The 27,536-nt window shown below is 42.5% G+C and overlaps 1 protein-coding gene across 8 annotated transcripts in view; it reads right to left on the reverse strand.

Moving 5' to 3' along the window:
- spen (spen family transcriptional repressor) overlaps positions 1-27,536 on the reverse strand; it is a 49,379-nt gene that overhangs the window by 2,044 nt on the left and 19,799 nt on the right. For 2 of the 8 annotated variants that reach the window (XM_021566385.3, XM_021566388.3), the window contains exons 4-14: positions 18,711-18,871; positions 17,693-17,908; positions 17,389-17,540; positions 17,147-17,272; positions 16,902-17,015; positions 9,501-9,614; positions 9,271-9,371; positions 1,349-9,167; positions 839-1,177; positions 485-679; positions 128-286 (exon numbers count right to left, since the gene is read on the reverse strand). In XM_021566385.3, the coding sequence (XP_021422060.2) occupies positions 128-286; positions 485-679; positions 839-1,177; positions 1,349-9,167; positions 9,271-9,371; positions 9,501-9,614; positions 16,902-17,015; positions 17,147-17,272; positions 17,389-17,540; positions 17,693-17,908; positions 18,711-18,871 (9,496 nt within the window). The remainder of the gene's footprint in view (positions 1-127; positions 287-484; positions 680-838; positions 1,178-1,348; positions 9,168-9,270; positions 9,372-9,500; positions 9,615-16,901; positions 17,016-17,146; positions 17,273-17,388; positions 17,541-17,692; positions 17,909-18,710; positions 18,872-27,536) is intronic. The other 6 variants (XM_090203326.1, XM_090203329.1, XM_021566386.3 and 3 more) reach the window with 3 other exon arrangements.

Consider the following 27,536-nt stretch of genomic DNA (forward strand, 5'->3'; position numbering starts at 1 on the left):
TTTGAAATCAGTTCAGTACCATACTCCCATCTCCACCTAATATTTACTTGAATACAGAAGGGCCATCATTACAGGTCCATTTGAAATGGATGCTGATATGGCTTAACAGTCAGAACGCACCACATACCTGATTGGAGCCGGGGTTGGGGACATTGATGATCCCAGCTGCCTGTTTTTGCTGTAGGTAGGTGATGAAGCCTCCTTTCAGGAGAAGGGTCTGACTGAGAACGTCCTCCTGATCCCGTCCACATGGCAGAGCTAGCAGGAGGCAGTAGTCACTCTCCACCTATAAACAATAATCATCAAATCGGTTGTGCTTTCACCTGAAATGTTACTGAAATATTAAGCATGTTTACATTCACAGTTGTAATGATAACTAGTTGCCTACAAAGAAAACATTACCAAAGAGTGTCTTAGTTTGAAAACATTCTACAAGAACCGTGCTAAAACGCATAATTTCAATGAGAGACAACTAGCAACTCACCATCATCCTGCGAGCCACGCCCTCAAGCTGGGACGCTTCCAACCTCATCCTCTGTGCGATGCGGAGCGGGGCCCCTCCCTCCAATGGCGGCAGTGAACGGTGGGCCAGAACGTTGTTGCCAGAGACAAAGTGGAGCTGCACAGCAGCCGAGTCATTCTTCAGTGCCAGCAGGCCTTGCCATACTATGGGGTATTTCTGCACAAACAAAAGTGGAGCAAAGACAGATCAGAGAAATATGTGACATTTTAAGTATAAGCAATATTATCTAAACTGATTTCTAATTCTAATCTATCCTTACTAATGATGACTGAAAGTCTTCAGGATTGTTTTAATTCCCATGATCAGCCTCCTTACCATTAAAAGCTGCACCATATCGACGGACCGGTATCCTGAGTGCCCCAGTTTACTCTCAGGGTGCCACTGTGAGGAACTTGCGAGGGGTGCTACTGGAGGGCTCGGCATGAAGACTGGTGGTGGGCCCTTCTGCAGAGCTAGCTCTTGCTTGTGGGAGAGAGCCATGGGAGAAGTATAAGAGGGCGAAATGGTGTCCCTCTGCATCCGGGGCATGTGGGATAAGTCCATGGAGGCTGTGTGACGGAGGTGGGAGTTGTCCAATTTGGTTTCACTTCCTCCACCAAGTGACCCAGCAGAGAGTGACTGAGATGGCTTGCCCCTGTGGCTGAGATCACCATCCTGAAGAAGTAAATAAGACTTCAGTGCTATCTACATAGAAGTAAATGTACTGTAGGAGAGAAACGCTAAAATAATTGTCAAAGTCAATCCCAACTGAAAACACTGGCAAAAACACTAAACATCTGATAAACGAATGAACTAAATGTAAACATGAATGCATAGTTCTCTGACCTGGGAAGGTGTGATGCCGCGGGGAGCCAAGTTCAATCCCATCGAAGAGTGACTGGAAAACTGGGAGTGGAAGCCCTGCATATCCCGGTACACTGGGAAGGAGCCAGTGCCACCTGGATGAATCATCTGAACACCTTGAGGATGATGAGGAGACACCATAACAGGGACAGATGGATGGACCCCCATGATCCTGCTGCTCTCAGTATGAGGTGGGTGAGACATCTTTGCCTCCAATGTTTTAGGAATCTCCTTCCGCATCTGCGTCATTCCTTTTGGACTCTTAGAGGCAGCAGAGAGGTTGGTGATTGCGGTTGCTCCTGCCTCAGGAGTTTGTGACCGACGTCCCTCTGCAATGGTGTGCTCTCCTAGCTGATGGTGCATCAGGATGCGCATGTCCCGTATGTCGCGCATGTCTCTGATGTCTCGGGAGGCCATGCTGTACTGGTCCAGACGTAGGCCTGCATGATGCAGCCCTCTGTGCTGCTCTGCCTGCATCATCATCGCATCTGACTGGAGCTGGGGTGCAGAGGGTCTGCACAGCCCCTGGTGGTAGTGCTTCATGTTCTCTTCGGCACAGCTGTCTGAGGCTCCCCGAGTGGGGCCTGCATGTGACTGCAGCACCATTTCTCTGATGGTGTTGGCGTGCTGAGGAGGTCCAGTGCGGGGAGATGGCAGGGAATTTGCCCGTCTTCCATGACTCATTCCAGAGAGCTGTGGGGTATTCATCCTGACATCGCTGTGCAAGAGGTGACATATAGACACTGACTGGGTGACGCTGTGTGACACCGGGGTCATTATAACAGACTGCTCTGGGTGGGGATGGTGCATACTGGCAACATATGGAGACATCTCAGGCATGCCAGGATGCAAAACCATAGAGCTGGCATGGGGGGACATTGAGTTTCTGGGAGAGCAAACTTTCGCAAAGGGTAAAGGTGAGTGGCCCGTTGCTCGAGGGGAATGAGGCTCTTGCTTGAGGTGTGGGACTGACCGATCAGAAGGGGTACTGGGACTAGGACTCATGCGGTTTCCAGTCAAAGATGGGTAATGTGGATTCATGATTGGGCTGAGGTTGGATGTCTGGTGTGACTTTGCCATATCCACCATCATTGGTTTGGATTCTGCTCCAGGCTCTTTCTTTACATGCTGCTGCATCACAGCCCGATTGTACATCAATATTTGAGGACTAGTGACTGGTTGTTGAAACATCTTTACTGCGCTACCCTGGGGTCCAGTGTGATATGACGACTCTGACTTTTCAGAACCAGGACTCTCCTGCTTAATGGTGGAGATGACAGGCTGAGAATTGTATGTATGGCAAGTTAAGAGTACCCCTGGTTGTCCGTACCCTGTGGGTGTCAGGGGTCCCTTGGGGGTGCAAAGCTGGGATGGGGCAAATGGTTCTTGCTTAATCTGAGATTTAGACACAGACTGCTGAAACTCTATGTCGACTGCACTGGCCGGTGGGATCTGGCTAATTTTGGCGCTGATCCGTTGAGGTCCCTCTGTTTTTTGCCCTGAGTAACTTAGTACTACCACACCCTCTGATGTATTTACCCTGAGGCCACGACTGGAGCCTGTGTTGTAGGGTGTGCTCTCAACTACAGACCGTCCTCTGCAGTTTACATCCTCTACCACATCCACTCCATGGTAACAGTTGTTTTCGTTCATACTTGATCTGGATTTCTGTTTGGTTAGAGATAGGCCAGCATTACGGTTACTTAGGGAGATTCGAGGTGCTTCCTCAGTGTCAAAGGGCATTGGAATCCGGCTGATGACAGAGGTAGTAGGGGAAGAAATGACTGAATGCACCATCTTCTCTCCAAAGTTCTGCTGGGTCTCGGTGAGCGGGGATGGTTTTTGAAGAGTGAAAGGCAAGGGTCTGTCTTCAGGATGCATGTGCCTAGCAGCCATTGTGTCAGATGAGTTTTCATTCTCTGACATGCGAGGATCTGCCAGCGTTGTGGTTAGCACTGTAGTAGGAATGGCATTGCTGTTTGATGCTGACACATATTTGGGATCCATGAGGATCTTTCTGAGAGTGCTGGAGCTAGGGTCAATATCCGATGCCTTAGTATCAGGAGGCATAAGTGGATTTGCCGACTGGCTTCCAAGCGCTGTTACTGCTGGTGCAGAGGGAGTCAATACAGAAACTAGAGTTGCAGGAGTAGCATGTATTATACTTTCTTCAGATCTGTGAAGCCAGTCTGGTGAAACAGGCATCTTGCCTTGACAGGGTGGAGGGACATTCAATTGGGTTGGAGAAGGTGTGAGAGCAGGGGATGGAGAGAGAGCAGGGGCTACTGCGGATATTTGAAACTTTTTGAAATGAGGAAGTCTCTTGGTGCCAGAGTGAAAGGCTGATTCTTCAGGTACGGGTTGTTCCACAGCAGGTTGTTCTGCCTCCTTGGGAGTGTTCACAGTCATGGTGCATGTGATATCACATTTGCAGGTAGCAGCTGAGGTGACAACAGTGGCTGTAGCAGTAGCTGCCTTAGAGTTGATGACTTCAATTTCTTCAGGAATGGACTCTGGTAGCTTGAAGGGGGAGGTCTCAGCTTCTGATACCTCTTCAGCAGTCTCTCCCTTCCGGTTGACAGCCTTTCGTCCTCTGGACCTCTTTGGAGTCTTAGGTCTGACTGCTTTCCCTTTTTTTGCATGTGTTTCTGATGGAAGAGACTCATCTTCGGCAGAGGCCCCAGAGACTGTTGATTCAGAGGCTTTAGCATCGGTCATCAGGGGTTTGGCACTGGGAATCAAAACTCCCATCTCTGGGTCTGGGTCAATAATGTTGCTGATAGCCATGTGTGTTTCTGGTTCCAAGACATCATTGGCAGAGGGTAGGACCAGAGGCTCTGGGGTAGGAACAATTGCAGTATAAGTGGAAGGAGCTGTGAAACCATCTGTATCAGTAGATATGTCTTCAGCAGTAATGGAATCAATAGCAGCAGCTAGTTCGGTTTCACTGGCAGGAATAGCTGACTTCTCCCCCTCCATTTCATTCTCTGGTTCTACAGTGACAGGGGGCAGCAGGGTAGGTGGCTCTGCAGGTGGTTCCTTATAGGGTTGAAGAGGTTGCACAACTGTAAGTTTGGCAATATTCTCCACTGCCCGTTCCAGTTCCATCTGACGTGCCAAAATAGCGGCTGCTGGGTCTACCGTTTGTTCAGGGTCTAACAGAACATCTTCCTTTTCCTCTGGGCTGAACTCTGCAGCAGCTTTCAGATAACACTGAGTCCTTGCTTCTTCTTTATCTGGTACTCCTGGTTTGACATTTTTAGCAGTGGTCTCAAAAGATACAGCCTCATCCTCCTCAGAGCAAAGCAACCCTTTCACATCATCTACGCTTACACGAATCTCAAGGTTTCTCAAGCCATGCGATTTATCCTCTGTCACCAATTTGGCATTTCGTGTAAACCTTGGTGCATTTACTTTCCCACTCTTTTCAGATTGTCTTTTCTCCACATGGGTAGATTCTATCCTCTCAATGTCCCCTTCAGAATACTTTTTCTCAATTTGATCAGTTAGCACTTTGTCTCCTTCGTCTTTCTGTGTTGGCAAGCATTGCATTGCTTCCTCTAATAATTTCCCTGCTTCTTCGGACTCATCTTTTATTTTGGGCTCAGGCTCTTCAGTAGTTGTACTATCAACTGACTTCTCTCCTGATGATGTTTCCCTCTTGGATTGTTTGTCTACTCTACTTGCTTTCCTACCAATTGAAGCCCCAGTAAGTGAAGACACTTGAGCTGTCTGCACTTTCTGCATACGGGGTGAACACCACCCCTCAGACATTCTGGAACCCTGTCCAGTGTTCGCAGGCTCTTTCATGTCACTGTCTTCCTCTGATGATTTCTGCGAGTCCCCTTTCACTGGTGACACATCTTCCCCTCGCCTGCGTGACTTGGGTGGGCGACCTCGCCTTGTGTAGGTAGATGTGTTCAATGCATCCTGCTGCAGCACTATATCCTTGTCGACACCACACTTACGGGTGGAGCAGGAGGACTCCACCACCTCTTTACATGGTGGCTGGGCATCCCCTTCAGACTGTGTGGCATAAACTGACCGTACATTTCGTCGTCTGCTTCTTCCGTGGATTAGGATTGATTCATTCTCAGAGTCAGGGACATTAACTGGTGACTTGGCTATGGTTTTAGGTTCTGATGATGCCTTTAATACTTCTCCTCGTGGAGATGAAGACCTTTTCAGCTTCTCTCTGTCAATTCGCTCACTCTTTCGAGTTACTGGTTTCTCAGAGACAGCAGTTTTGGGGGGCTCCAGGATTTGTGTTACTGATACATTTGGCTTAGCTCTTTTACTCTTGGGTTGTTTGTGAATTGGCTTTGCTGGTTTGATTCCAGCCTCTGAGACTGGTATGTGAACCTCTTGGGAATCGTCAGATTTCTGAGGTTTGTCAAAGTCCTTAGAATATGGTTTCTCTGGTTGGGTCTCTATCTTTACCATTTCTATATTCTCGTCAACCTTGGGGGAAGCAGAACAGGTGAATTCAGCAGCATTTGCCTCAAAACTACTTAATGAGGCACCAGGAGTGGGAGGCTTATTATCAAGGAAAGATGTATGATCCACTGTAAGATTGCCTTCAGTTGTAACTCTGGGTTCACATAATACCTCTTTAGGTTCAACTTTAACCTCAGCATCTGAAAGGAAAGGTGATAAGGGTGTGATTAAAATTGAGGCAGGGGGTTGGATCTCTACTAAAGGAGATTGGGGTGGGAACACTTCAAGATTATGTTCTACTTTTTCCTCTTCAATCAGTGAAAGAGTCTGTTCAGAGGATGAAGTAGTTAAAACAACCTCTTTCTCCTGCTGTGGAGAAATCTCTCTCGGTGAAGAAAGAAACTGTGAAATTGGCAAGATGAGAGCAGGGCTGACTGATTTAATATCGGCCTTCTGCATGAACTCTAAAACCTTGGGAGACGCGTCTTGTTCACTCTCATCAACACTTTCAATTTCTTGTGGAAAGTGGCCCCATGATGTCTCCTTCTGTTGTTGAAGCTCCAGAAAGCGGCTATGAAAAAGAACTATGGGCTCTTGAAGGTCCCCTCCCCATGGCCCAGGTTGTCCTTTGACAGCATCTTGTTTGGCAGGATGTCTGCCAACTCCCAACTCAGGATCTTTGCGCTCAAGATGTTGTAGACGCCGTGAATCTTGCTCAAAGATTGAACTATGAAGAAAACGAGATGCAAACAGCTCCTGCCGTTCCAGATCCTCTGCTTTGGGGTCTTTCTTATTGTCATCCAGTTTACCTTCAGAGTCAGTACGAATCTTCTTCTTTTTCATGTACCAAGACGGGATAGGTCGTGGTACAGACTCTACCTTTTCTTTGTCTGAGCCACCGCGAAGACTGGCAAAGCGAGAGTCTCTGTCAAGAAAAGACCAATTATCCTCCCTTGCGGAGGACAATGACTTGGCTCGCTCAAGAAGTGCTTGTGTGTCTGGAGTGATAGTCTTGTCTAATGCAAAAGAATAGAACTTGTTCTTCTCCAGGGAGCATGAGAGCTTGAGGCCTGTCAACCTTTCTTCACGTTCCCCAAGGATAGAGGACAGTGAGGTGTTGGGCTTAGGGGAGTGGTTTTTGTTCCCACCATCATCATCTGAATCTGACGATACTTCTCCAGGCTCTAGTTCACACACAAGACGTTTGCAAATGCTTTCTTGTTTCACAATGCTACTGGGGAAGGTCATGTCCATTCGGAGGCAGTCAGATTTGATTCTACTCTCCCATCGTTGAAGTAACTGCTCGTTACACCCAAGCAATGCTGTTTTAAGCTTAGGAAATTCTGTGATAGGGGAACGGAAACGATTAGGTGTCATGTCCAAGCTGTATTTCAATGAATCTACATGCGAGTAGACTTTGTCCTCTTCTTTTGGAGAGTCTTTAGTCTTTTTATTGGTAACTGATTGTGCTAACCGGGAAGCACACTCTTCTTCATTTGAAGGAAAGGGACCAGAGCCAGATAAAGATATGACACTCAGGTCAAGGTCTTCATTTAATTCACAGGAAGACCTGTAGTTGCGGTCTCTCTTACCACTTAGCAAGTCGAAGTCAAAACTCTCGGATTTCTTACGTTTGCTAGATGGATAATCGTCTGTAACATCTTGAGGTGTTTTTCCTACCTCATGCACCAGACTGCACTGTTCAAAGTCCTCTGTGTCGCCGTCTTGTGGGCTTTCTGATTTATGTGATTTGTCAGGCTCTTGTCGGCTCTGTTCCATTTGTTTTCTGCAGGTCTGAGAGTGGTCAAGGTCAGACTCAAGTCGTTCTTCAGTCTCCCCTCTACTTTTGTATAGTCCTACACCCTGCTCGCCATTGTCTTGTTGCGGCAGTTGCGTGAATGCGTCCTGGTCAAGACTCCCATCAGAGATTTTCGTGAGACTTGATCCCCAAAACTGAATTTTCAGACAGGTTGGGTCTAATGGATCTGTTGCCTCTTCTGTTGGTTCTCCAAGTCGTGACTGAAGTTCCAAACTGAGTCCAAGCCCCATTCCCATGGAGACTATTTCAGACTCTTTTTCATCTTTAGGACTGCAAACAGTAACAAGTCTCTCAGATTTAGCCTTGCAATGCTCCATCTTATGCACCACTTTGCGCAATAGGCTCTTTTCACCCTCATTCTCCTTTGCCATAGCACTGTCAGGTGTCTTCCTAAGTCCCAGTCTACTGCCCTCTTCCGGACTCTCCCTCTTCAGTTGATCGGTCTTCCCCATGGAGTCTTCAAAACGCCTCTTTCGTGCAGCTAGACGGTCAACATCCACAGAGTTAGAACCATCATACCTAGGGTCAGCTTTCATATGTTTTTTGGCTTTCATTTTACCATCCTTGTCAACAACTTCAAGGTGGTTGTCTTTTGGCACCTTCCCATGCTTGACTATATCTCCTTTTTGCTGATCTATGCGGAAGGGAGGACTTTTCTGATCCCTTGAAGGTGATGCAAGCCGGATACTGTCATTCCCACCTCTAACTCTTTGTTTTTCTAGGACAGCATGACCAAGCAAGTTCACTTCCTTCTCCTTCACACGTGTTAGCTGCACCACACAAGGTGGTAGGTCTAGCCGTCCTTTGCCTGAGCCTTCTTTTTCCTTAAGGGGAAACTTGCTGACTTTGCTTCGAAGGACTGCATCTGGACTAACTTCTCTTTCCAGTTTAGGCACTGTCTCAGGCGATGGAACGCTGGGAGATTGCAATTTAAGCTTTCTCAGCTTCTGTTTCTCACCCTTCTCCTTGCGCCCAGACCACTTTTCCTTATCACCCCCAGTACCATGTTCAGTTTCAAATGGTCTATCCTTTTCTGTCTTATCACTCTTATTATACCGATCGGGTCGTGCCTTGTCAAATCTTGGAGGTGAGAGTGAACTGCAGCTGGCACTTCGCTCTGAGGATCTACAGCAAATGCGGCGATCAGAGTCATTTGGTAGACGCTCAGAGAGGGAGTGGGACGCTGTAGGACTGGCAGGGCGATGAGGGTGAGAAGGGCTCTGGCTGTGTTCCATTGTTCTCCGCCCATGGTCACGTTCACGGTCTGTTTCAAAGCGCTCACGCTCACGTTCCCTCTGCAAGTAACTGTATTTGCGGATGTCCTGCTCATAGGGGTCTCTGTAATCTCTGTACTCACGCGGATCATCAAAGTAACGCGGGTCATAGAAATCCCCCTGGTATGAGTCCCATTCTGTGTAGAACTCGCGGCCTCTGTCAGGTAACTTGCGACGGGGATCTTCTGTGAAGGTTCCTCCAGGTGTTCGTACACTATTGTCAAAGAATGGCCGTTCAGCTGTAAACTCATATTGCGGCCTGCGCTCATCCCTGATAAAAAAAAAAGAGGAACCAAATTCAAATTATTCAATGTCATTGGAATTTTTCAAATGGGGATATGTGACAAAATTAATCTAGTAAAAATGATACAAACCTTCGCTCAGATAGGATTTCATAGAAGTCGCGAATGTCCTGCCCAGATGCCTGCATTGAGTGATAGAAAGCCATCTGACTTTCCTGATTGGCAAAGTCCACCTGCAAGCAAAAACACATGGAAGTTGATAAATCAGAGACAAATATCATTGTTTGGACTATGGTCTTCAATCACCTGGCCTATTTCCCCAACTAACAGGGATTCTAATTCATAAGACATTTTTTTGCTACCTTAATTTTGTTGCCACCAATCTTCCACCCCTTGGTCTCCTTGACAGCTGCCTGTGCATATTCTATGTTATTATACAGTATAAGGGCCATTCCTTTGGGTCTGTCAAATACAACCTGTGGTGGGAGGGGAGAGAAGAAACATATTTAGTAAAAACCAAAATTATCTTTCTTATATACAGTGCATTCGGAAAGTATTTGACCCCTTGAATTATTCCACATTTGGTTAAATTACAGCCTTGTTCTAAAATTGATTAAATAGTCCACCCCCCCCCACCCACCCACCCAATCACTCTACACACAATACCACATAACTACTAAGGGAAAAACAGAATTTGTTTGCAAATATATATATATATAAAAAACTTAAATAAAACACATTTACTGTAAGTATTCAGACCCTTTTCTCAGTACTTTTGAAGCACCTTTGGCAGCGATTACAGCCTAGACTCTTCTTGGGTATGACACTACAAGCTTAGCACACCTGTATTTGGAGAGTTTCTCACATTCTTCTCTGCAGATCCTCTCAAGCTCTGTCAGGTTGGATGGGGAGCGTCACAACAAAGCTATTTTCCAGTCAGGTTCAAGTCCAGGCTCTGGCTAGGCCACTCAAGGACATTCGTAGACTTGTCCCGAAGCCATTCCTGTGTTGTCTTGGCTCTGTGCTTAGGGTCATTGTCCTGTTGGAAGGTGAACCTTTGCCTCAGTCTGAGCAGGTTTTCATCAAGGATCTCTGTACTTCGCTCTGTTAATCTTTCCCTTCATCTTGACTAGTCTCCCAGTCCCTGCTGCTGAAAACCATCACCGCAGCATGATGCTTCCACCACGATTCACCATAGGGATGGTGCCAGGTTTCTTTCAGACGTGATGCTTGGCATGCAGGCCAAAGAGTTCAATCTTGGTTTCATCAGGCCAGAGAATCGTGTTTCTCATGGGCTGACAGTCCTTTAGGTTCCTTTTGGCTAACTCCAATGTGCCTTTTACTGAGGAGTGGCTTCCGTCTGGCCACTCTACCGTAAATGGCCTGAATGGTGGAGTGCTGCAGAAATGGTTATCCTTCTAGAAGGTTCTCCCATCTCTGCAGAGGAACTCTGGAGTGCGGTCAGAGTGACCATCGGGTTCTTGGTCAGGGAGGTGACCCAGATCATTCTCCCCCGATTGCTGAGTATGGCTGAGCAGCCAGCTATAGAAACAGGATTGGTAGTGCCAAACTTTTTCCATTTAAGAACGATTGAGGCCACTGTGTTCTTGGGGACCTTCATTACTGCAGAAATGTTTTGGTACCCTTATCCAGATATGTGCCTCGATACAATTCTTTCTAGGAGCTCTACGGACAATTCCTTCAACCTCTTGGCTTGGTTTTTGCTCTGACATACACGGTCAACTGTGGGACCTTCTTGTAGACAGGAGTGTGCCGTTGCAAATCATGTCCAATCAATTGAATTTACCACAGGTGGACTCCAATCAAGTTGTAGATACATCTCAAGGATGATCAATGGAAACCGGATGAACCGGAGCTCAATTTTGAGTCTCATAGCAAAGGGAAAGGGAGATACCTCGTCAGTATTACAACTGAATGCATTAAATTGAAATGTGTCTTCTGCATTTAACACAACCCCTCTGAATACGAGATGTGCGGGGAGCTGCCCTAAATTGACATCTATGCCATCGGTGCACAGGGAACAGTGGGCTGACTGCCTTGCTCATGGGCAGAACGGGGCATTCAGTTGTAACCTTGTCAGCTTGGGGATTTGATTCAGCAACCTTTCGGTTACTGGCCCAGGGTCTGAATACTTATGTAAATAAGATGTTTTTTTAAATTTTGTAGTAAATTTACAAAAATTTCTAAAAACCTTTTTTCGCTTTGTCATTATAGGGTATTGAGGTTGAGATTAAAAAAAAAAGTGATCAATTTTACAATAAGGCTGTAAACGTAACAAAAAAATGAAAGAGGAATGGGTCCGACAACATTCTGAAGCCACTTTACGAATACACACTCACACAGTACCAGTGAAAAGTTAGGACACCTACTCATTCAAGGGTTTTAATTTATTTATTTAAATGTTCTACATTTTAGAATAGTGAAGACATCAAAACTATGAAATAACACTTATGGAATCATCTAGTAACTGAAAAAGTGTTAAAGAACTCAAAATGTATTTTATATTTGAGATTCCTCAAAGTAGCCACCCTTTGCCTTGACAGTTTTGCACATGCTTGGCATTTTCTCAACCAGCTTCATGAGGTAGTCAACCTGGAATGCATTTCAATTAACAGGTGTGTCTTGTTAAAAGTTAATTTGTGGAATTTATTTCATTTGATCCAATCATTTGTGCTGTGAAAAGTACGCGCTTCAAAGCCATGCAACACTCCTTCCGTGGCCTCCAACTGCTCTTAAATGCTAGTAAAACCAAATGCATGCTTTTCAACCGTTCGCTGCCTGCACCCGCACGCCCGACTAGCATCACCACCCTGGATGGTTCCGACCTAGAATATGTGGACATCTATAAGTACCTAGGTGTCTGGCTAGACTGTAAACTCTCCTTCCAGACTCATATCAAACATCTTCAATCTAAAATCAAATCTAGAATCGGCTTTCTATTTCGCAACAAAGCCTCCTTCACTCACGCCGCCAAACTTACCCTATTAAAACTGACTATCCTACCGATCCTCGACTTCGATGTCATCTACAAAATGGCTTCCAATACTCTACTCAGCAAACTGGATGCAGTTTATCACAGTGCCATCCGCTTTGTTACTAAAGCACCTTATACCACCCACCACTGCGACCTGTATGCTCTAGTCGACTGGCCCTCGCTACATATTCGTCGCCAGACCCACTGGCTCCAGGTCATCTACAAGTCCATGCTAGGTAAAGCTAGGTAAAACCTTTCCTTCCAGTTCTCCGCTGCCTGTGACTGGAACGAACTGCAAAAATCACTGACGCTGGAGACTCATATCTCCCTCACCAACTTTAAACATTTGCTATCTGAGCAGCTAACCGATCGCTGCAGCTGTACATAGTCTATCGGTAAATAGCCCACCCAATTTACCTACATCATCCCCATACTGTTTTTATTTATTTACCTTTTTGCTCTTTTGCACACCAGTATCTTTACCTGCACATGACCATCTGATCATTTATCACTCCAGTGTTAATCTGCTAAAATTGTTATTATTCACCAACCTCCTCATGCCTTTTGCACACAATGTATATAGACCTTTTTTTCTACTGTGTTATTGACTTGTTTATTGCTTACTCCATGTGTAACTCCGTGTTGCTGTCTGTTCACACTGCTATGCTTTTATCTTGGCCAGGTCGCAGTTGTAAATGAGAACTTGTTCTTAACTAGCCTACCTGGTTAAATACAGGTGAAATAAAATGTAAAAAATAAAAGCTGCTATTTGAGTTGTGAGGCGTCTGTTTCTCAAACTAGACACTAATGTACTTGTCCTCTTGCTCAGTTGTGCACCGGGGCTTCCCACTCCTCTTTCTATTCTGGTTAGGGCCAGTTTGCACTGTTCTGTGAAGGGAGTAGTACACAGCATTGTACGAGATCTTCAGTTTCTTGGCAATTTCTCACATGGTATAGCCTTCATTTCTCAGAACAAGAATAGGCTGATGAGTTTCAGAAGAAAGTTCTTTGTTTCTGACCATTTTGAGCCTGTAATTGAACCGACAAATGCTGATGCTCCAGACACTCAACTAGTCTAAAGAAGGCCAGTTTTAGTGCTTCTTTTCAGCTGTGCTAACAATTGCAAAATGGTTTTCTAATGATCAATTAGCCTTTTAAAATGATAAACTTGGATTAGCTAACACAACGTGCCACTGGAACACAGGAGTGATGGTCGCTGATAATGGGCCTCTGTACACCTATATATAGATATTTCATGATTCAAAATAAATAAAAAAATCTGCCATTTCCAGTTACAATAGTCATTTCCAACATTAACAATGTCTACACTGTATTTTTGATCAATTTGATGTTATTTTAATATGGACCAAAAAAAGTGCTTTTCTTTCAAAAACAAGGACATTTCTAAGTGACCCCAAACTTTTGAACGGTACTGTATGTATGTATGTATGTATGTATGTATGTATGTATGTATGTATGTATGTATGTATGTATGTATGTATGTATGTATGTATGTATGTGGCAAGAAAAAGTATGTGAACCCTTTGGAAATACCTGTACTTCTGCATAAATTGGTCATCAAATTTTATCTGATCTTCATCTAAGTCACAACAATAAACAGTCTGCTTAAACTAATAACACACAAACAATACGTTTTCATGTCTTTATTGAACACACCGTGTAAACATTCACAGTGCAGGGTGGAAAAAGTATGTGAACCCTTGGATTTAATAACTGGTTGATCCTCCTTTGGCAGCAATAACCTCAACCCCAAACATTTTCTGTAGTTGCGGATCAAACCTGCACAATGGTCAGGAGGAATTTTGGACCATTCCTCTTTACAAAACTGTTTCAGTTCAGCAATATTCTTGGGATGTCTGGTGTGAACTGCTCGAGGTCATGCCACAGCATCTCAAATCGGGTTGAGTTCAGGACTCTGGCTGGGCCACTCCAGAAGGCGTATCTTCATCTGTTGAAGCCATTCTGTTGTTGATTTACTTCTGTTTTGAGTTGTTGTCTTGTTGCATTACCCAACTTCTGTTGAGCTTCAATTGGCAGACAGATAGCCCTACATTCTCCGGCAAAATGTCTAGATAAACTTGGGAATACATTTTTTGGGCGATGATAGCAAGCTGTCCAGGCACTGAGGCAGTAAAGCAGCTCCAAACCATGATGCTCCCTCCACCATACTTTACAGTTGAGATGAGGTTGGTGTGTTGTGCCTTTTTTTCTCCACACAGTGTTGTTTGTTCCTTCCAAACTGAACTGAACTGTAGTTTCATCTGTACACAGAATATTTTGCCAGTAGCACTGTGGAATATCTAGATGCTCTTTTGTGAACTTCAGACGTACAGCAATGTTTTTTTTGGACAGCAGTGGCTTCTTCCGTGATGTCCTCCCATGAACACCATTTTTGTTTAGTGTTTTACGTATCATAGACTTGTCAACAGAGATGTTAGCATGTTCCAGAAATGTCTGTAAGTCTATGGCTGACACTCTAGGATTCTTCTTAACCTCATTGAGCATTCCGCTCTGTGCTCTTGCAGTCATCTTTGTAGGACAGCCACTCCTAGGGAGAGTAGCAACAGTGCTGAACTTTCTCTATTTATAGACAATTTGTCTTATCGTGGACTGATGAACACCAAGGCTTTTAGATATACTTTTGAAACCCTTTCCAGCTTTATGCAAGTCAACAATTTCTAATCTTGGGTCTTCTGAGATCTCTTTTGCTAGAGGCATGGTTCACATTAGGCAATGCTTCTTGTAAATAGCAAACTCAAAAGGCAGGGCAGCTCTAACCAACATATCCACTCTCGTCTCAATGATTGTACTCAAGGTTAGCTGACTCCAATTAGCTTTTGGATAAGTCATAAGCCTAGGGGTTAACATACTTTTTCCAACCTACACTGTGAATGTGTTCAATAAAGACAAGAAAAATACAATAATTTGTGTTTTATTAGTTTAAGCAGTCTGTTGTTGTGACTTAGACGAAGATCAGATCAATTTATGACCAATTTATGTAGAAATCCAGATTATTCCAAATGGTTCACATACTTTTTCTTGCCACTGTATGTATGTACATAGGAGTTGAATTTGGAAGTTTACTTACACCTTAGCCAAATACATTTAAATCAGTTTTTCACAATTCCTGACATTTAATCCTAGTAAAAATTCCCTGTTTTAGGTGAGTTAGGATTACCACTTTATTTTCAGAATGTGAAGTCAGAATAACAGTAGAGAATTATTTATTTCAGCTTTTATTTCTTTCATCACATTCTCAGTGCGTCAGAAGTTCACATACACTCAATAGGTTTTGGTAGCATTGCCTTCAAATTGTGTAACTTGGGTGTAACTTGGGTCAAACGTTTTGGGTAGCCTTCCACAACCTTCCCACAATAAGTTGGGTGAATTTTGGCTCATTCCTCCTGACAGAGCTGGTGTAACTGAGTCAGGTTTGTAGGCCTCCTTGCTTGCACACGCCTTTTCAGTTCTGACCACACATTTTCTATTGGATTGAGGTCAGGGCTTTGTGATGGCCACTCCAATACCTTGACTTTGTTGTCCTTAAGCCATTTTGCCATAACATTGGAAGTGTGCTTGTGGTCATTGTCCATTTGGAAGACCCATTTGCAACCAAGTTTTAACTGAAGTCTTGAGATGTTGCTTCAATATGTCCACATAATTTTCACTTCTCATGATGCCATCTATTTTGTGAAGTCCACCAGTCCCTCCTGCAGCAAAACACCCCCACAACATGATGCTGCCACCCCCGTGCTTCATGGTTGGGATGTTCTTCACCTTGCAAGCCTCCCCCTTTTCCTCCAAACATAACGATGGTCATTATGTGCAAACAGTCCTATTTTTGTTTCATCAGACCAGAGGACATTTCTCCAAAAAGTACAATCTTTGTCCCCATGTGCAGCAAACGTTAGCCTGGCTTTTTTAATGCCGGTTTTGGAGCAGTGGCTTCTTCCTTGCTGAACGGCCTTTCAGATTATGTCGATATAGGACTCGTTTTACTGTGGATATAGATACTTTGGTATCGGTTTCCTCCAGCATCTTCACAAGGCCCTTTACTGTTGTTCTGGGATTGAGTTGCACTTTTCGCACCAAAGTACATTCATCTCTAGGAGACAGAACGCGTCTCCTTCCTGAGTGGTATGACAGCTGCGTGGTCCCATGGTGTTTATACTTGCGTACTATTGTTTGTTTGTACAGATGAAAGTGGAACCTTCAGGCATTTGGAAATTGCTCCCAAGGATGAACCAGACTTGAGGTCTACAATTTAATTTTCTGAGGTCTTGGCTGATTTCTTTTGATTTTTCCCATGATGTCAAGCAAAGAGGCACAGAGTTTGAAGGTAGGCCTTGAAATACATTCACAGGTACACCTCCAATTGACTCAAATGATGTCAATTAGCCTATCAGAAGCTTCTAACGCCATGACATTTTCTGGAATTTTCCAAGCTGTTTAAAAGGCACAGTCAACTTAGTTTATGTAAACTTCTGACCCACTGGAATTGTGATACAGTGAATTATAAGTGAAATAATCTGTCCGTAAATAATTATTTGAAAAAGTACTTTTGTCTTGCACAAAGTAGATGTCCTAAACGATTTGCCAAAACTATAGTTTTTTTTACAAGAAATTTGTGGAGTGGTTGCAAAACGAGTTTTAATGACTCCAACTATGCATATAGATATATACAAAATAATGACATGGGGATGTGTCACAAGAGAAAGGCTTAAACATGAATAAGGAGCAGGCTTACCTTGATAACATGTCCATAACGACAGAAATGACGAGTGAGATATTGCTCTGTGATGTTGGAGGCTAAACCATCCAACCAAACACAAGTTGTGGGCATACTTTTTCCAAATCCAAGCTGTAGAAAGATGGAAAATTAACATACCAACAATATTATCCTGTTGACATCACTCCAGTCAACAACAAAAAATCTCAGTTGTACATTCAAAAGATGTGTTTCGTGAAATTCTAGTTTTATGCTCTTCTCACCTTTAGCCTATTGTTGCCGAGGTACTCTCCATCCATCTTCTTTATGGCCTTACAGACACTGGTAATGTCACTGTACTGTAGAAAGGCATACTGAGGGGCACCATTAACTTTCTTGATGTCAATATCCTATGTGAATGGAAAGAAAGGCAACACTGAATTAAGAGAGGCAGTTTCGAATTTGGAAATGTGTTCCTCATAAAATCTCATTTGCAGCATGCAGATTCATAATGTATTTCACTTACCACTATCTCCCCAAAGCGCTGAAAGATATTGAGCAGATCATGGTAGCTGGTGGTCTTTTCCAGGTTGCCAATAAACAGAGTCCGTGTGGCTTTGGGGTGAAACTCATCTATCCTCTCATCCAGAGGCCGGAACTCATTCTCGCTTTCAGTCTCTGAAAAGAGAAATACATCTTTTCATGAACCTGTACAAATCATTAAAAAATATATATAAAATATATATATTTTTTTACATAATCTTAATAGAACCCAGAGATTTTCCTGGTCAGGTTACACGGTTAGGAAAAACTCAAGCCCCTTTATATACCAGTTGTGGACGCACCAGGGCCGTTCCAGGCAATGACCTCAATTTGCATGCCAAAAAACAGCTTCCCCTTTGATGCAGCCAGGGCCTTTTCCTGGTCCTCCTGCTGGCGAAAGAACACTAGTCCATAGCGCTCCTCTAAAGCTCCATGGATTTGCACAGACGTCACCTTCCCATACTTCTTGAACTCATGGAACAGGCCATCTTTTAGACTTGTATCTGAAAGCAGAGGGAACAAATACTAAAATAAACGTTGACTAAATACCTTCAAATGCATACAGAGTGACTCATTCTTATCTGCAGTACAAAAATCATCAACAATGTAATTAACTCAACAAATTATATTATTACCAAAACCTAGCAGGTTATTGCCCACATGTAGCGTGGAGTAGATAATATATGGTATATACACAGCAGCCGTGGTGTAAACTACTAAAGTATTTTTACTTTAGTAGTTTACACCACTGCTGCTGTATCTTGCCTAGTTCAATAAAATATTAAATACAAATAAGTCATTTTTGGGGGTATTTGTACTTCACTATTTATATATTTGACAACTTTTACATTCCGAAAGAAAATAATGTAGTTTTACTCCATACATTTTTCTGACACGCAAAAGTATCTGGTACATTTTGAATGCTTAGCAGAACAGGAAAATGGTACAATTGAAGCACTTATCAATTTAACATCTCTGGTCAGCCCAACTACTTATGATCTGGCGGACTCACTAAACACAAACGCTTCATTTATAAATGATGTCCGAGTGTGGCCCTGGCTATCCGTACATTTATAAAACAAGAAAATGAAGCTGTCTGGTTTGCTTAATAAGGAATTTTAAATTATTTATACTTTTGATACTTAAGTATATTTAAAACCAAATACTTTTAGACAAGTAGTATTTTACTGGGTGACTTAAATTTGACTTAAGTCATTTTCTATTAAGGTAACTTTACTTTTACTCAAGTATGAACTTTGGGTACTTATTCCCTCCGCAGCACAGCTTAAGGGATCAAATCCTCACCTGTCGAACGCACAGGAAGATTCTGGACCTTGACACCAAAGCTTTTTCGAGGCTCATCCTTGTCAAGGGCAGATAAAGGCAGAGATAAAGGTGCAGGGACGGCAGCAGACTGAACTGAACGTGCTGGGGAGCCATCACTTGAACTACTGCTGGAATCACTGCTGGCAAAGAGGAACACAGAGGCTTAATGAGAAATAGATTAGTGTGCATGTCACAGAATCTCATATATCCGTCATAAGAAGAGGAGTAAAATCACTGTAAAGAACTGATGACTCAGATAGTGTGCTTTTGTCTGAAATGTTACATTTAAAAGACATCTCTATGCACAAAGATATAGCTCACAGATGTGATATATATCGGAATCATCGTCAATCCATTATACGGGTGATTCTCACGAAACCAGTTTTAACCATGGCAGTAACAAATTGATGCATCTGCAACAACCAATTATCATTCTGAAGACTAAGATGACTAGTTTATGACACAGTGTCTTATTTGAAATAAATTGTACATTTTTTACTGAAATTAGTCCAATTAAATTTTCAGGTAACTTTATAAAATGTTGAATAAAACAAAATATGTTGCTGTAGTTTGTCCATAAATCATACAAGTTATATTTTTTACTTAAAACAGTGTCTGTGGATGTTTCTCATTACCGTAACACTTTTCAAGTTGCTATAAAAAATAAAAAAATAAATAAAGTGTAATTCACCCATGATGCATCATCTAGAGGAGTAGTCCTTAGATGAGCACAAGTTATTTTAATTTATATGCCTTCAGAATGAGGATCTTCTTCTCAAACATCCCTTTAAAAGACACTTGACCTTTCACCGAAATGACAAAAAAGCTCCAATTGGGAAAAACGTAGAAAACCATTACCTTACCAACATGGAGGCATGAATGGGCTTTAGTGATGGTCAATTGTTTGCTAACTCAATGTCTGTCTCCTATTACTTGCAGATTGAGCTTTCATTACCGAAACGCACATATCATTATTTAATAATTTGTCAGGTCTTTTTCGGTAATGATAATAATTAAATTCTAATGTATAGCCAATGGGTGTTTCTTATTTACTAGGACCACTGTTACAACTATTGATTATATATTTTTGTAAAACATAAAATTTTATTAGTCACATGCGCCGAATCTAACAGGTGTAAATTTGACAGTGAAATGCTTACTTACGATCCCCTAACCAACAATGCAGTTTTAAAAAATACGGATAAGAATAATAAACTAAAGTCATTAAAGAGCAGCAGCTAAATAACAATAGCAAGACTATATACAGGGTGGTACTGGAACAAAGTCAATGTGTGTGGGCACCGGTTAGTTGAGGTAGTATGTACATGTAGGTAGAGTTATTGAAGTGACTATGCATAGATGATAACAGAGAGAAGACGTGGTGTAAAAAAAAGAGGGGAAGTGGGACAATGCAAATAGTCTGGGTAGTCATTTGATTAGGTGTTCAGGAATTTTATGGCTTGGGGTTAGAAGCTGTTTAGAAGCCTCTTGGACCTAGACTTGGTGCTCCGGTACCGCTTGCCGTGCGGTAGCAGAGAGAACAGTCTATGACTGGAGTGGCTGGAGTCTTGGACAATTTTTAGGGCTTTCCTCTGACACCGCCTGATATAGAGGTCCTGGGTGGCAGGAAGCTTGGCCCCAGAATGTTACCTACCCTTAGTACCTGGGGGCGGCCAGTTAGGAAGACCAGGATCCAGTTGCAGAGGGAGGTGTTTAGTCCCAGGGTCCTTAGCTTATTGATGAGCTTTGAGGGCACTATGGTGTTGAACGCTGAGCTGTAGTCAATGAAGAGCACTCTCACATAGGTGTTCCTTTTGTCTAGGTGTGAAAGGGCAGAGTGAAGTGCAATAGAGATTGCATCATCTGTGGATCTGTTGGGCGGTATGCAAATTGGAGTGGGTCTTGGGTTTCTGGGATAATGGCATTGATGTGAGCCATGACCAGCCTTTCAAAGCACTTCATGGCTACAGATGTGAGTACTACAGGTCGTTAGTCATTTAGGCAGGTGTAGTGTTCTTGGGAACAGGCACTATGGCGGTCTGCTTAAAACATGTTGGTATTACAGACTCGGACAGGGAGGGGTTGAAAATGTCAGTGAAGACAATTGCCAGTTGGTCAGCGCATGCTCGCAGTACACGTCCTGGTAATCCGTCTGAATGTTGACCTGTTTAAAGGTCTTACATCGGCTGTGGAGAACGTGGTGCTCTCATGCATGTTTCAGTGTTATTTGCCTTGAAGCGATTATTGAAGTAGTTTAGCTGTTCTGATACTGGGCAGTGTCACTGGGCAGCTCTCTGCTGTGCTTCCCTTTGTAGTCTAATGGTTTGCAAGCCCTGCCACATCCGACGAGCATCAGAGCCGGTGTAGTACGATTCGATCTTTGTCCTGTATTGATGCTTTGCCTATTTGATGGTTCGTCGGAGGGCAAAGTGGGATTTCTTATAAGCTTCCGGGTTGGAGTCCCACTCCTTGAAAGCGGCAGCTCCTCCCTTTAACTCAGTGCGGATGTTGCCTGTAATCCATGGGTTCTGGTATGTACGTACGATGCACTTACTGATGAAGCCAATGACTGATGTGGTGTACTCCTCAATGCTATCGGCGGAATCCCGGAACATATTCCAGTCTATGTTAGCAAAACAGTCCTGTAGCTTAACGTCTGCTTCATCTGACCACTTTTGTATTGATCTAGTCACGGGTGTTTCTTGCTTTAAGTTCTGCTAGTAAGCAGGAGGATAGAATTATGGTCATAATTGTCAAATGGAGGGCAAGGGAGAGCTTTGTATGAGTCTGTTTGTGGAGTAAAGGTGGTTCAGAGGTCTTTTTCCTCTGGTTGCAAATGTAACATGCTGATAGAAATTTAGTAAAACGGATTTAAGTTTCCCTGCATTAAAGTTCCCGGCTACTAGGAATGCCACCTCTGGTGAGCGTTTTCTTGTTTGCTTATGGCGGAATACAGCTCATTCAATGCGGTTTTAGTGCCAGCCTCTGACTGTGGTGGTATGTAAAAAAAGGTGGTATGTCAATTTAGAAATGCATCTAAAATACCTTAGAATCACACATATCCACATCCTAAAGACCTTGGAGAAATTACAATTTTTTTTAACCTTATACTTAAGTCCACTTTTGAAAACACATGCACATAATTACAGTACTTATAATTATGCTAGAGTTATTTTACACAATCGCATTAAGATAATTGATTTTAATATTACGTAAAGCATTTGCGATTTACAAATGTACAGTTTTTCCAATGGCAAACAATGCAACACTAATTTCCGAAAACTGCTCATCATTACCATAATGCAGCCATATTTAATAAATATCACGAAAAGTAAAACGTATACTTCATCAGATTTATCGAAAATTCCTAAAGAACAAAAGGGACACTATCAAAAATGTGTACATAAAAATAGCATACATACCAGTTGAAGTCGGAAGTTTACATACACCTGATCAAAATTTAAACTCAGTTTCACAGTTCCTGACATTTAATCCTAGTAAAAATTCCCTGTCTTAGGTCAGTTAGGATCACCACTTTATTTTAAGAATGTGAAATGTCAGAATAAACAGTAGAGAGAATGATTTCAGCTTTTATTTACTAATTTCATCACATTCCCAGTGGGTCAGCAGTTTGCATACACTCAATTAGTATTTGGTAGATTTGCCTTTAAAATTGTTTAACTTGGGTCAAATGTTTTGGGTAGCCTTCCACAAGCTTCCCACAGTAACTTGGGTGAGTTTTGGCCCATTCCTCCTGACAGAACTGGTGTAACTGAGTCAGGTTTGTAGGCCTCCTTGCTCGCACACGCCTTTTCAGTTCGGACCACACATTTCCTATAGGATTGAGGTCAGGGCTTTGTGATGGCCACTCCAATACCTTGACTGGTCATTGGCCATTTGGAAGACCCATTTGCGACCAAGCTTCAACTTCCTGACTGATGTTGTGAGATGTTGCTTCAATATATCCATATAACTTTCCTTCCTCATGACGCCATCCCTACAACAGGATGCTGCCACCCCCATGCTTCACGGATGGGATGGTGTTCCCTCGGCTTGCAAGCCTCCACCTTTTCACTCCAAACATAACGATGGTCATTACGGCCAAACAGTTCCATTTTTGTTTCATCATGCCAGAGGACATTTCTCCAAAAAGTACGATCTTTGTCCCCATGTGCAGTTGCAAACCGTAGTCTGGCTTTTTTATGGTGGTTTTGGGGCACTGACTTCTTCCTTGCTGAGCGGCCTTTCAGGTTATGTCGATATTGGACTTGTTTTACTGTGGATATAGATAGTTTTGTACCTGTTTCCTCCAGCATCTTCACAAGGTCCTTTGCTTTTGTTCTGGGATTGATTTGCACTTTTCACACCAAAGTACATTCATCTCTAGGAGGCAGAAAGCGTCTCCTTCCTGAGCAGTATGATGGCTGTGTGGTCCCATGGTGTTTATACTTGTGTACGATTGTTTGTACAGATGAACGTGGTACCTTCAGGCATTTGGAAATTGCTCCCAAGGATGAACCAGACGTGTGGAGGTCTACAATTGTTTTTCTGAGGTCTTGGCAGATTTCTTTTGATTTTCCCATGAAGTCAAGCAAAGAGGCACTGAGTTTGAAGGTAGGCCTTGAAATACAGCCACAGGTACACCCCCAATTGACTCAAATTATGTCAATTAGCCTATCAGAAGCTTCTAAAGCCATGACATAATTTTCTGGAATTTTTCAAGCTGTTTAAAGGCACAGTCAACTTAGTGCATGTGTAACCAATGTGAAATGGCTAGCTATTTAGCAGGGTGCGCGCTGGGGCGGCAGGGTAGCCTAGTGGTTAGAGCGTTGGACTAGTAACCGGAAGCTTGCGAGTTCAAACCCCTGAGCTGACAAGGTACAAATCTGTCGTTCTGCCCCTGAACAGGCAGTTAACCCACTGTTCCCAGGCCGTCATTGAAAATAAGAATTTGTTCTTAACTGACTTGCCTGGTTAAATAAAGGTAAAATAAAAAAAATAAAAAATAAAAATAGCGTTTCAATCGGTGACGTCACTCGCTCTGAGAACTTGAAGTGGTTGTCCCCCTTGCTCTGCAAGGGCCGCGACTTTTGTGGAGCGGTTGGTAACGATGCTTCGTTGGGTGTCAGTTGTTGATGTGTGTAGAGGGTCCCTGGTCGAGCCCAGGCTGGGGCGAGGAGAGGGACGGAAGCTATACTGTTACACATGTAAACTAACTGGAATTGTGATACAGTGAATTATAAGATAAATAATCTGTCTGTAAACAATTGTTGGAAAAATTCCTTGTGTCATGCACAAAGTATATGTCATAACGGACTTCCCGTTAATTAACAAGACATTTGTGGAGTCGTTGAAAAATGAGATTTATTGACTCCAAACTAAGTGTATGTAAACTTCCGACTTCAACTTTACATACACAAGTAATTATGACAAAAAACAAGATTCAGAAGAAGGTTGTGTAATGAGATATATTACAAAATACATTAACTTAAGCCTTTTCATTAGGTGAGCAATGTTAAATATTACAAATTATATTTGTTTCCCACTTTGTTGGACTTCAACAACTGTTGTGGTAATGAGAGTTTTTGTATTGATAGTTGTGGAAATTGTGGTTAAATGCATAATATCTGAACAATAAACATAACAATAATTATGAAATAGATAACTACAGAAGCTAATCTTATTGATCCAAGAGGAATTATGGTGTAGAATCTATTTTTTTGGTAAAACATTTTTTTGTCACGTGCCAGTTGTGAGAATCACCCAGTACACTCAACAATCATGTTGAACAAACTTCTATATGAAGTTGGAAATAATGAAAGTTACCCTAGCATAAAGGAATATGTAATACCATTACCTGTCTTTGAGTGGCACTGTTCTCACAATTCATACAAATGGAATCAAATCTGTTGAGATTGTTTTTTTCTATTTATTTGTTGAAGCAGAATATTCTGTACATCTGTTCACCGTGTTTGTGAATATATGAGTTATCCATGAGTCCATTCAGCAGATCGTGCCCATATGGATTTGAATCAAATCCCCATGACTAACAACCAAGGTTTGAGAGCCGCTGAGAACTACAATAGATCACAAGTGCATAGATCCCAATTTTAGAAAACAATGACTCACCAGGTAGATGACAAAACGGAAAGACACTGGCTTTTATAGAGCAAATAGAGAGCAGTTTTGAAATTATAGTGCTTGTGTTGTTAGATGGAATAATATATTTTACAACAGAAGTAACAAAGGGAACAAAAAAAGGAAATGTTTTAGAAAATAAATATGAGCCGCAACCCTCATATGGCATAAAAATGAAACAATTACCTTCGTATTTTCATTGTACAGTTCTACCATTCCACTTCAATCTCTTGTGAGATGGTAATTCAGTTTGCTTTGCTAAATTATGCTCAAATAGTTTTTAATATCACAGTATACTGTCCCACAGTAGTAAACATGACCAGATATGTTCACACTTGCAATAGACATTTCATTAGCCGTGCATCCCTTTAGTAGAACACCCCACTATTCTCATGCCCTTCTCAATTTTCCAGCCTTCCCTTTGCCTCTGCTCCTCCTCCTTCCCTCAGACACTCCCATAAGTGCAGCTTATGGAGCCTGGCCTGTGGGAGTGGGCAAGGAGCCAGCAGTGGCTAGAAATGTCCAGTTCTAACTGGATCTCAGGGTGGGAGGGAGTGGGGGGGGGGGGCAATACCCATACACAGAGGTGGGCAGTGAGAAAATACACCAGCAGTCTCCAAAAATTCCCTGTAGCATTTCTTCCTGAAACCACCAAACATGTCAAGCTACACAGTATGGTGTGTCAGATCGCAATGCTCTCAAATAACCAATGAAACTGCTTAAATTACATAACCTACTTATTCTTGCCGCGCTAAAGAAGTCTCCTTGCATATTTTCACTGTCATACCATATCAATTTCCTTTTTGAAGCCGGTTTTTGGAATTTGTCATGACATTTATACCAGATTTCCAAGGAGTTACTTCGGCTCAAGACTAGTGGGGCTTTAAATTCTAGCCCCCTCAAATTCAAAGCTGGACCTCGAAGCCAGTTCCACTGCTTTTTAATTTGTCACCTCTAATCAGGGACTGATTTAGACATGGGACAGCAGGGGGGTGCAATAATTATCAGGTAGAACAGAAAACCAGCAGTACTCCGGACCTCCCAGGGTAAGATTTGAATACCCTTGTTTTAGCATTTCACACCCAAATCTTTAAGGAATTTAGTGGGTCTGAGAAATTCACACAGAATAAGCAAGTGGAAATAGTATTGTACAATTAAAAAAAAACACAAATTAGAACCATTTTCTACTATTGAGTTCATTGCATTACATTCGTCAAAGCCAAGTTGGTGCACACTGAACAGGAGTTCCGATGCGAATAACGCTAACTAGCTTTAATTTCACTCAGACGTTTGTGAGCCAGAGGCGCTTAAACTACTATCAATTTGAGTTGAGTGAATTCAAATCATATGACACAAGTAAGATGAATAAGCTAGCCCTTTTAAGTTCTTGCGGGGACATGCTTTTCATAAAGCATTACATAAGGGTGATTCCTCACAACTCTAGAACAAAACACCACCATGATTTTGGGAATTTTCACAATTTTATCTATAGAATGGTCCTTTGGAGGAAGGATTGTATCTTAAAGGGATACTTCGGGATTTTGGCAAATTAGGACCTTTATCTACTTCCCCAGAGTCAAATGAACTTATGGATACCATTTATGTCTCTGCATCCAGTATGAAGGAAGTTGGAGGTAGTTTCCTTATAGCAGATACTATAGACTTCCAGCCCTAGTGAGCATTTGCCCTAGCGCTAGTGAGCATTTGCCCTAGCGAGCATTTGCCCTAGTGCTAGTTAGCAACTTCCTTCCATCTGCACACTACACATAAAAATGGTATCCACGAGTTCATCTGACTCTGGGAAAGTAGGGCCTCATTGCCAAAATCCTGAAGTATCCCTTTAACCTCCAAGGGATCGGTGACCCCCCCGCGGGACGGTTGAGCTAACGTAGGCTAATATGATTAGCATGAAGTTGTAAGTAACAAAAACATTTCCCAAGACATATACATATCTGATATGGGCAGAAAGTTTAAATTCTTGTTAATCTAACTGCACTGTCCAAGTTACACTAGCTATTACAGTGAAAAGAATGCCATGCTATTGTTTGAGAGTGCACAATTATGAACTCGAAAATGTATTAATAAACCAATTAGGCACATTTGGGGAGTCTTGATACAACATTTTGAACAGATATGCAATGGTTCATTGGCGCAGTAGGTAGCCTAGTGGTGAGCGTTGGACTAGTAACGGAAAAGTTGCAAGATCGAATCCCCGAGCTGACAAGGTAAGAATCTGACGTTCTGCCCCTGAACAAGGCAGTTAACCCACTGTTCCTAGCCAGTAATTGAAAATAAGAATTTGTTCATAATACAAAAATCAGTCTAAAACTTTGCACACACTGCTGCCAAAATCAAAATTTCACCTGGGCTGGAATAATACATTATGGCCTTTCTTACATTTCAAAGAAGTTACAAAGAAATTACATTTAAAATACACGTTTTTTTCTTTGTATTATCTTTTACTAGATCTAAATGTGTTATATTCAACTACATTAACTTCGTGTTTCCACAAACTTCAACGTGTTTCCTTTCAAATGGTATCAAGAATATGCATATCCTTGCTTCAGGTCCTGAGCTACAGGCAGTTAGATTAGGGTGTCATATTAGGTGAAAATTTAGGGGGGGGAAAGGGTTCGATCCTTAACATAATTGAGAAATAATTAAATG

Source organism: Oncorhynchus mykiss, chromosome 16 (assembly GCF_057628025.1).
Source record: "Oncorhynchus mykiss isolate SJ-2025 chromosome 16, ASM5762802v1, whole genome shotgun sequence".
Classification (NCBI taxonomy): Eukaryota; Metazoa; Chordata; class Actinopteri; order Salmoniformes; family Salmonidae; genus Oncorhynchus; species Oncorhynchus mykiss.